At 32.6% G+C, this 10,201-nt stretch overlaps 2 protein-coding genes across 2 annotated transcripts; one reads left to right on the top strand and one right to left on the bottom strand.

Annotated features, from left to right (window-relative positions):
* The first annotated feature begins 1,965 nt into the window (after positions 1-1,965).
* LOC108201496 (zinc finger protein ENHYDROUS-like) lies at positions 1,966-3,393 on the top strand. Its single transcript, XM_017369778.2, has 3 exons — positions 1,966-2,369; positions 2,755-3,263; positions 3,341-3,393. The coding sequence occupies exons 1-3, from the start codon at positions 1,966-1,968 to the stop codon at positions 3,391-3,393; spliced, it is 966 nt and encodes a 321-aa protein (XP_017225267.2).
* A 2,429-nt stretch (positions 3,394-5,822) lies between these two features.
* LOC108201497 (uncharacterized) lies at positions 5,823-7,558 on the bottom strand. The gene is made up of 2 exons (XM_064084794.1): positions 6,552-7,558; positions 5,823-6,473 (listed from the first exon to the last, which is right to left on the bottom strand). The coding sequence occupies exons 1-2, from the start codon at positions 7,530-7,532 to the stop codon at positions 5,895-5,897; spliced, it is 1,560 nt and encodes a 519-aa protein (XP_063940864.1). The 5' UTR covers positions 7,533-7,558; the 3' UTR covers positions 5,823-5,894.
* Between the last annotated feature and the right edge of the window lie 2,643 nt (positions 7,559-10,201).

Here is a 10,201-nt window from a genome sequence, read left to right on the forward strand (position 1 = left end):
TATTAGAGCTCAGTTTTAAATCAGTATTTCAAACAAAAACGATTTCCTAACTTATAGGAGTTTTTATCTCTTATTCGATCTTATCTAAAAAGTACTCCTATTTGATTTCAAATTATTGTTTTATAAACAAACGTTTACTGAGTTGTTTCAAACGTCTTTATGCTTTTACTCAGTAAAGATACATCGATTCAAACGTTCATTATTCAAGCAAATTAAACGTGAGGTTGTTGGGCCAAGAACGTTGGATAGTTTGTTGAGTTATGACCGTTTGGAATGATGGTATATATACTTGAGTGTGGTTTCCGTTTTGTAGAGAACAAGAACACACTTCAAGCTTCTGAAATACAACACACTTACATTGCAAAATCTTTACTTGAGCTCTAGTACTTATATTTGATTATATATCTATATTGAGTTCATAGTTTCGGTTGTATTACACTCATACATTGTATTGTTCAAAGTGTAAAGGTTTGTTGCTGTGTATCGAGCTTGTGAAACAAGGGAACAAGGGGACTAGTTAGCTAGAAGAGTATACTTGGGAAGTATAGGTCTTGGAGAGCTTTTGGTTCGTGGTTCAGGGGTTTCAGCAAGCTGATAACAGGAACAAGGGATAAAGGGAGTTATATTATTGAATCATTGTAATCGTTAACATTATTGATTAATAATATAATCTCTTACCAGTTGGTAGGGGACCAGGACGTAGACCATTAGGGTTAGGGGTCGAACCTGGCTAAAATTCTCTGTGTTGCTAGCTTACTGATTATATCTGTTTTGCATTGCATCTGCATTGTTAGCTAGCTGACTGTTTACTCTGAAATTAACAGCAAGCTGTCTGTGACAGTATAAATATTCGGTAACATTAAAAATCGGTCATATTAGCCATAACACCTATTCACCCCCCCTCTAGGTGTGTAATTTCAAGAAAAAAGATGTGCTGAATAATATTTTACCTTTCAAAATAAAGAAAACTAAAAACTGATATATTTGTGTTGAAAATATAGTATAACTTCATAAAATTTAAAAAAAACAAAGAAATTTTTCAAATAATTTTTATCTATAGTTTTTTGAAAAGAGGAATTAATTGTATAATGAAAAGCCATAGGTCAGCTAGGAAAACAATCTGAGTACACCAAATATAAAACGTATCATCATATCACCTAGTCTGTATCGAGACAAAATCAAACAATTTTTTGAAGTTGATATTTGTATATGTATTGACTTCTTCACAAATATTTTGAGACATTGAATCAGAACAAATTAAACACGAAAACTACCAAGCTCTCACAAGTAGAGGATAAACAAAATCCAAATAAATTTGGACTAAAACACCCACAAAAGATTTTATGAAAACAAAAAATACAATTTATAAAGATTATTAATTCTTATCTGGGGAGTAGTATTATTGAAAAAATAAGAACAAATAAAATAATATAATTAATTTGGACTTTTCACCAATCAAAATCAATGGAAGCAGATGGCAGCTCGAAAAAAAGAAGGGGTTCGGAGGTTGTGGTTTCTAAAAGAAACGGTTGTGGACCCCACCTAATTACTGTATCTATACAAAGTGGTTGTGGAGCCCCTTATGTTTACATAAGTTATTTTGTAGTTTTAGAAATTGCCATTCACTCTACCTCATTAGTACAGTTCATCATCCCTTCATCTGCAACTTTGTTTGTTCTTTTAAAAAAGAGGATTTTAAGAACCCCATAATCAACCAGTTGCTGTTATGGCTTCTTCTCTCTCAGAGAAGAAAGAGAAATCATCCTGGAAATCCAAGTAAGATATACTACCTATAGCTATATGTGTGTGGTTTTGGAGTGTTTATGTATTATCATTTTTATGTGTGTCTATCATAATAGATCAAGTGTCTTCTACTTAAAGAACACCTATTTGGAGAATAAGATGTGATGAAATGGTTTCTTTATTGTTATTATCAACTTTATTATTGTTTGTGATACATATTAAATGACAGGTCCTGATGCTGAGGTTGTAGCACTCTCTCCCAACACTCTAACCGCTGAAAATCAGTTTTCGTGTGAGGTATGCGATAGAGGATTTCTAAGGGAGCAAAACTTGCAGCTCCACATGAGAGGGCACAATTTGCCCTGGAATCTCAAGCAAAGGACTAGCCAAGAAGCCAGAAAAAAGGTATACGTTTGCCCTGAACTCAATTGTGTCCATCACGATCCATCAAGGGCTCTTGGAGATCTGACAGGAATCAAGAAGCATTTCTGTCGAAAACATGGTGATAAGAAATATATATGCGACAAATGTGAGAAGAAGTATGCAGTGCTCTCTGACTTGAAGTCTCACAATAAGATCTGTGGTACAAGGGAGTACAAGTGCAATTGTGGATCTATCTTCTCTAGGTTAGGATTATACCACAAATCTCTCTTTAATTTATAGTTTTAATTCTTACCTGCTCATCCAGTTCCCATAAATGTTATTTTGTTTAATTTTGTCTTGTTTCTGATTTATTGAACTCAAAGGTTTGTATTGGGCAGAGGAATTGATTTACCAGAGTTCTTCTGTAGAATTATATTTTGTTTGTGTTTGGATATAAATCAAAGATAATATAAACAATTAAATATAAAAAATCCTTTTCTAATGTTCAATATACAAAATTAATTCAAGGTCTTTGTATTCTCACCTTAGAAAAACGCAGAAAACCATACAATGTGTATAGATTAGTTGGTATATGCAAGCATTCGTCAAGTTTGGGTGATTCAAAGTGTAAGTAACTACTTTTTGCAGGCGTAGTGGTTTGATCAATCACCATTCTATATGCCAAGTGTTTGTGGGAGAGGTGGCTAGACACACAACAAATGCCCCCCCAAGCAGCAGCAGCATGACTGCTAGTGCTGGAATACATGCAAATGTCATCAGTAATTTGCCTCTTCATCCAATTTGGGAGCAAGAACTTAATATTCCCAGAGCCTCTGAATATTCGGAGATTCATGGCTTTCCTAGCAACATAGCACCTAGCAACATGTTTGATTTTGGTTTCGATGGTAGTGCTAGCTTGAACATTCCCCAGATTGACCTGGACCTCAACATCAACAATTCATTAAGTGGTGTGATGTTGAATGCTGAGTCTTCTTGCAATACTCTAAACAGTACCCCTTCTCCTCAGTTTTCAGCCACTGCTCTTCTTCATAAAGCCAAGCTGACAGAATCTACTTCCAACACTGGTAATGTTAGTATTGGGGACAGTGTAGTGGACAGTGCTGAAGCCAGGCATTTTCTTGGTGGCCAGGGCCCTGGTAAATTTTTGATCACTCACCCCAAGATAATTTTTAGATGATCAATTCTTTTATTTTATATCTATTGAGTTTTTCAGAGGAAGAATGCTTAGGAATTTTGGGGAAGATCCAAGTTGGGAATGACGAGTGACCGCTGGATGGGAGCCTACATGATGCAAGTTTCCAAGTTTGATTTTATATTGGGAATGAAGAGTGATCGCTGGATGTGAACCTACATGATGCAAATTTGATTTAATAGATGTATATTAATTATTATGGTTATTTTAAAGTATCAAAGTATGTAAACATGTAAGGGTTTAAGATTTATGTTTTATATATGTCCTTTTGTTTTGGTGCACATTTAGATGGAATTGTTTTATTTAAAAAGCAGACATTTTTGTTTCACTAGAATTAACAATCCGTTATTATTTGAAGTCATGAAAAGAATTTAAAGTAAATTAGTTTTAACAAGTAAACTAACTTTATGATAGCTACTATTTTGTGGTATTTATTTTCTATTCAATATTTTTGATTTTTTTTGTTAAAAAAATATATTGTCTTTCATTTCTTTGTATAAAAATATGGTAACAAATTTGAAAAACACAATAAATTTTAGAAAATCAATAACAATCAACATAAAAATAGAACTAATTTTAATATATTTAATTTTAATTTTGTTTACGAATCTTAATTTTATAATTGTTAAAAATATTAAAAATTAATTTCTCAAATATAAAAAAGTATTTAGAATTAAATAAAAAAATTTAATTAAGTATTAAAACTATTATTAGTTAGTATAGTTAGTGTAAATATAAATACTCCCGTATTTATGGAGGAAGTGGCGGCAAGTCTTAACCTATGATAACTTGCAGCACGCCCTAGCCGACTACAGTAACTGTCTTCCCTACATACACATGTATACGTGTAATCGAGAACAACATGTGTGTGTATATATATTATAGTCTTTGTGGCTTTTAACAAAATTGTTATATAAACATAACAAAAATGATAAATTTACTATTTCTTTTTGTATATCTTTTTGTATATGAAAATAAATTTAATTATCAATATATATATATATATATATATATATATATATATATATATATATAGGCATGTGCTCAAATGAGAACCCATTTTAAAATGAGAACTAAGATCCAATCCAATAATCCCTTAATTTTATATTCATCCTTTTAATCCCAGCCTTTTATTCCCCTAACTTTTCACTGTCCCTAACATCATTTCCTAGCGATGATTTCTCTGTGCAATACAACATATATACATACATCTCTCTCTCTCTCTCTCTCTCTCTCTCTCTCTCTCTCTTTCTCTCCTTCTCTCTCGCTCTCCTGCTTGCTCCCTCACATGTTCATATAATTTCTTCGCTGCTGCCAGATCTAAATTACATCGTTTCTTCGCGGAGATTGAAACTACGACCAGGAGCACCACCGCTCCGGTGATGTACCGTACCATCGTGTCTCGTCGCCAGTGAGAAATTTGATCGGAGAAGAGGAGAGAGAAGAAGAATATCCTGTTGCTAGAGAAGAAGATAGATAGGTGTGTGTATGTAGAGGTGTGTGTATATATTTGCAGAGACTTCGATGATTTTGTTTATTAATTTATAAGGATTAAATTATATCTACGGTAAAATATATCGAGATTCGAGATTGAATATATATTTGTCAATTGTGCTTCTGAGATTATTCATGTAATTTAAAATTTTAAATAAAGTGGGTGTTGAAAATCACTTGTTGTAAGTCAATGTATGCAACTTTGTGCAGAGTAATTAAAGATGAAGACCGGATGAAAACGCTAAAGCTGGCCATGATCTAAAGTTTAACCCTTGAATAATCACATATATATATATATATATATATATATATATATATATGTTAGGTGGTGCAGCTGTGCAGCCCCCAGTGAAGACGCTTCCAACTCGACAATGGCTAGTAGTAAAGATATTTAATGGCTAGTTGTAGGATTTACGATTTAGTGCTTTGTTTATATTTTGGGTGCTTTGTGTCAAATATGACTTAGTGCTTTGTGTTAAATTTTTTGATGCTTTGCTCACGGACATTTGGTGCTTTGCGTGAAATATTTGGTGCTTGGTGCTTTATATTTTTTTGGTGCTTTGTGTATTTTTTTGGTGCTCTGCGGGTATTATTTTATGCTTCGTGTATATTTTTAAATTACTATTCTGTATGTGTTTTTAAATTAGTGCTTTGTAAACCTTCACAAAAAATGTTCATCAATAAGGTCTCCACCTAGCTAGCAAAAAAAATAAAAAAAAATAAAAAAAATCACTGATGGCGTGGCAGTGGACTTTTTTTTTAATTTTTTTTTTTTTGAAAATTTTTTTTGGCTAGCTAGGTAGAGACTAGTTTTATATACATTTTTTATATTGGGTTCCCCCTAGTTTGATCTTTAGATTAGCCAAAATATGAGAAATTAAGAAAGTTCTCACGGTTCTCATTTTCAGAAGTTCTCATTGGAGTAGCCCTCTATATATATATATATATATATATATATATATATTGCATATATAATCAGTGGCGGAACCAGGATGAAAATTCAGGGGGGCTCAAATATTTAACTATAGAATATCCATAATATGAAAAACCTTACAATAATAAAAGAAAATGCAACTAACCTTTAATTTCCAATAGTTGTACTATTCTTTTCTGAAGAAGTGATGGATGATAGTTGGATCCTGCGATTTTGCATATTTTGATAGTGTTGTAGAATAGCTTCGTTATCCACACTTGCAAAAATAGCTTTCTCAATATATATCATCATACTATCATTCAGCCACGCATCTCCCATCCTATTACGCTGATAAGTCTTGATCGTTTTCATAGCAGAAAAAACTCTCTCAACAGTAGCAGTGGCAACAGGTAGAACCAGAGCTAACTCAACCAGAAGATAAACTAAAGGATAAGCAGTGTGTCTGTGTGTCTTCACCATCATGACAGAAAGATCTCCTATACTTTGAAGTCCAGATAAATCTTTATCCATTCTCACATCATAGATAAAATTATTCAACTGATTTGGCAACAGCTCAAGATCTAGTAAAGAGAAATCTTCTGGATAGAATTGTGCAAGACGGACAAGTTTTGACTTATCGAAACTTGAAAATGAATTCCTAGGATCCAATGAGCCAATGCAAAGTAGTAGCTCTGTGTTTCCTTCTGTGAAACGGTTATCCATCTCTTGGGAAATAAGATCAATAACCTGTTAAATAAAAAGGTTAGTAAACAAGTTTATAGCAATAGACAAAATATTGATTATTTAATTAATCAAGTAACTAACCCCGCAAAAGATCTCAACACGATATATATGGAAGTAAGTAACAGCTTGTCCCTCACGCCTTGAGCGACCTCGGATAGGCAATATGTCTTCCATATTGGGTACTTCAATGAAATTATCATCACAAAATTTCTTCACATCTTCTAAGAATGTCTCCCATTCTTCCTCCCTTAATAGCTGCAATTTATTCTTCATACTTCGAACCATTGTCATAGCATTTATAATATTATGAGTTCTTTGTTGTAAAGCTTCTGACAAATCATTAGTAATTGCCAAGATAACTTTCATCAAATGCAACATAAAGACGAATTTAAATGTCTCCATTTTTTCAAGTAAGCCTTCTGCAATACCTTTTAAATCTTGATTGGTAGCATCTTGATGTATGTCCCCAAGCACTTCAACTACCGATGGCCACATCAAAAAAAGACGAAGTATTGTTCTATGATGTGAACCCCACCGTGTATCTCCTGGCCGAGTTAAAGAAGTTTCTTGATTCTTCCCTTTTCCAGAAAGGATCTCACCACTTTCTAAACGTTTCAATATAAGTTCATGTTGTTTTTGTCGAAGCATATCCTTTCTCTTACAAGAAGCACCAACCAAATTCAAAATACGACAAAGATGATCAAAAAAATCACTAACTGCAGGAGAACATTTAGCCACAGCAACAACTACTAATTGCAATTGATGTGCAAAACAGTGGCCATAATATGCTGAAGGGTTTTCTTTCAATATTAATGCTTTAAGACCATTAAATTTACCACTCATGTTTGAAGCCCCATCATAACCTTGGCCTCGTAATTTAGATAGTGATAATCCATGTCTAGAGAATAGCATATCAATGGCATTTTTTAATGATTGGGATGATGTATCAGTTACATGTTCCACTGAAATAAATCTTTCAATCACCTCACCGTGCTTATTTACATACCTCAAGACAATCGCCATTTGTTCTTTTAAAGATATGTCCCGAGACTCATCAACCATAAGTGAGAAAAAACTGTCTCCAATATCTGCAAAAATGACTGATCTTGTTTGACTTGCACAAGCACTTACCATTTCTTTTTGTACCTTTGGGGAAATTATAATCAAACTCTTTGAACCAATTTGCTTGAAAACTTCTCATTTCTTTATTGAATTGCTACTTCGGAAAATTATAATCAGTAATTTGAAATGGACCTTTAGCAATGTATGCCCTTCGAACTTGATCTCTGATGTTCACATTATATTCAGCAATTGGAATTCTAAGCCCCGGGTCTGAGATTAGTTCCTCTGAATTGAACTCTGTGCTTGCTCTTTCTTCGACAGGTGCATTTGGAATTGGATTTGGAACAGAGGAATTTGACCCCGGGTCCGTCTTAGCCCCTGATTTCGCACCAGAATTTTTATTCACAGAACATGGAGATCTCGGCCTCTTAGTCCTAATCACAAATTTATCCATGTATATTGATTCCCTGGACAAACACAAAAGCAGAAGCAACAATAATCAACGTGACAACATCAAGGACTGTTATAAATTCTCTAGTTCCAAACTTCCAATTCCATGACATTAACATCAATTAACAATCTGGAACCCCCAAATCCCCAATTAACAATCTAATTTATACAAAATCACAGCGGATACATTTATACAAAAAGATTAAAGAGATAAAGAATGAGTCGAAATATGATACCTAGAGGCTACAAATCGGGGGTCGCAGCAGCTGTGGTGTGGGGGAGAGTCGCGAGGCTGGGACAGAGGAGCAGAGCAGCAGGCCAGCAGCAGGTTGTGGTCGTGTGAACCTTTCGACCTTGTGCAGAAGCAGAACTCGCTGTTTAGAATTTAGGGATTTAGGGATTTAGGAGTGTTTTGTTATTTTGTAACTTGAAAGTTGTGTGCGCGCGTTGGAACTTGGAAGCACGGTGTTAGAAAGCCACTTTGTGTAATTGTGTTATTTTAGTTCAAAATTCAAAAGCCTTCTTTTTTTCTTTTTGTTAAATTAATTATGTTTTAAATAATTTGAAAATATTTGTTTTATTTATAAAACCACTAATTTTATTTTATATTTGTTAATTAATATATTACATATGTTTTAATATTATTTTTACAAAATAAGTCCTCTATGATATTTTTACAAAATAATTGAGCGGGGGCTAAAAAAAAATTATATTGACGTCGATAATTTAGGGGGGGCTAAAAAAAAATTATGTTGACATCGATAATTTAGGGGGGGCTAAAAAAAAAAATTTAACTGTTTTTTTCAAGTAGGGGGGCTCTAGCATCCCCTAACCCCCCTCTGGTTCCGCCACTGTATATAATTATATTAGGTGATATATGTATGCATTGGTGGAATTGGCGTTATATTTTAATCATTCATCATTCAATATGCCAAAGGTTTATGGGAGAGGTGGCTAGGCCAACAACAAATGGCCCATCAAGCACTAACATGACTGCTTGAATACATGCAAATGCCAGTAATATTCATCTCTATTCATTTCAATTTCCGAGCTCAAGTTACAATTTTCCAATGCTTCTGAATTTTTAGAGATTCATGGCTTTCCTTACAACATAACTCATGGCAACATGTTTGATTTTGGTTTACATTTTCCCTGAATTCAGTTGTGTCTGTCATGATACAACAACGGCTCTTTGATTTTGGTATACATTTCTTCTTTGTGCTTTGAATTATGATGACCATGTATAATTGTGAGTATATTATTTTGTAATTAAGTATATTAAGTTCTGAATTCTTAATTGAGAGTAATTGTCAAACTATTTAATTTAGAATCAATGGATAATAACGATCTAGTAACTGAGTAAGTCAGAAATTTTACATTGAACTCATTAACTTATGCTATGCAAGCATATATATATATATATATATATATATATATATATATATATATATATATATATATGGTCGAGTTCCAGGGAGACTCTCCGTATTGAGAGACCCAAGACACTTCATCTACATCATCCGTTAGTAGTATTTTTATACAATCTTGAATACATCTGACAATGGCAATACAGTAATTATTCCTATTAATGGAGGAAATTTTTATATTCTCAAATCTCTATAATCTGTGTATTTATGGAAGATATTAATATGTCTTTTATGTAGAGATTTAATGATCTTTTCAGATTCGGAAAGGATATATTATGCATTTATGTAGAGATTGAATAATCTTTTTATATTTGGAAATGAGATATTGTAATCTTATTTTTTAGATTGAATTATATTTTCAGATTTGGAAATAATATATTTACGCAATACTATATCTTCGATCAGTTTATGTACCAAACATGATAATGATTAAATTATGTTGATCTCTTATTAAATCATTAAAAATTAGTAGAACACTTACCAGAATAATATTAAAATCATGGCACATTGAAATTTTTGTTAGGTCATTTAAAATGTACATTAGAACACTTAATAGAATAATATTTTTTAGAGAACTCACCTCAAGTTTTTTTGTGGAACTATTAATTACATATTTTTGCGGAATTTTTTGTATTTTCATATTTTAACCAAATCTATTTTAGTAAATATCGTAATATGTAATAGAGCACTTTTATAAACACTTAGTAGAACATTTAGTTGACAAAAAAATTATAGTAAATTTTTGTAGAACAGTTGTTAAAACAAAAATAAATATATTAAATTTTAATAAAA

Source organism: Daucus carota, chromosome 9, assembly GCF_001625215.2.
Source record: "Daucus carota subsp. sativus chromosome 9, DH1 v3.0, whole genome shotgun sequence".
NCBI classification, from domain to species: Eukaryota; Viridiplantae; Streptophyta; class Magnoliopsida; order Apiales; family Apiaceae; genus Daucus; species Daucus carota.

Bases quoted from the DNA above. Each gene is read 5' to 3' on its own strand.
- LOC108201497 (XM_064084794.1), bottom strand. From the start codon at position 7,532: ATGGTTGATGAGTCTCGGGACATATCTTTAAAAGAACAAATGGCGATT. The intron at 6,474-6,551 runs GTTAGTTACTTG...TTTATTTAACAG, and splicing joins GTGTTGAGATCTTTTGCGGG to GTTATTGATCTTATTTCCCA.
- LOC108201496 (XM_017369778.2), top strand. From the start codon at position 1,966: ATGACAGGTCCTGATGCTGAGGTTGTAGCACTCTCTCCCAACACTCTA. The intron at 2,370-2,754 runs GTTAGGATTATA...TACTTTTTGCAG, and splicing joins TGTGGATCTATCTTCTCTAG to GCGTAGTGGTTTGATCAATC. The intron at 3,264-3,340 runs GTAAATTTTTGA...TGAGTTTTTCAG, and splicing joins TCTTGGTGGCCAGGGCCCTG to AGGAAGAATGCTTAGGAATT.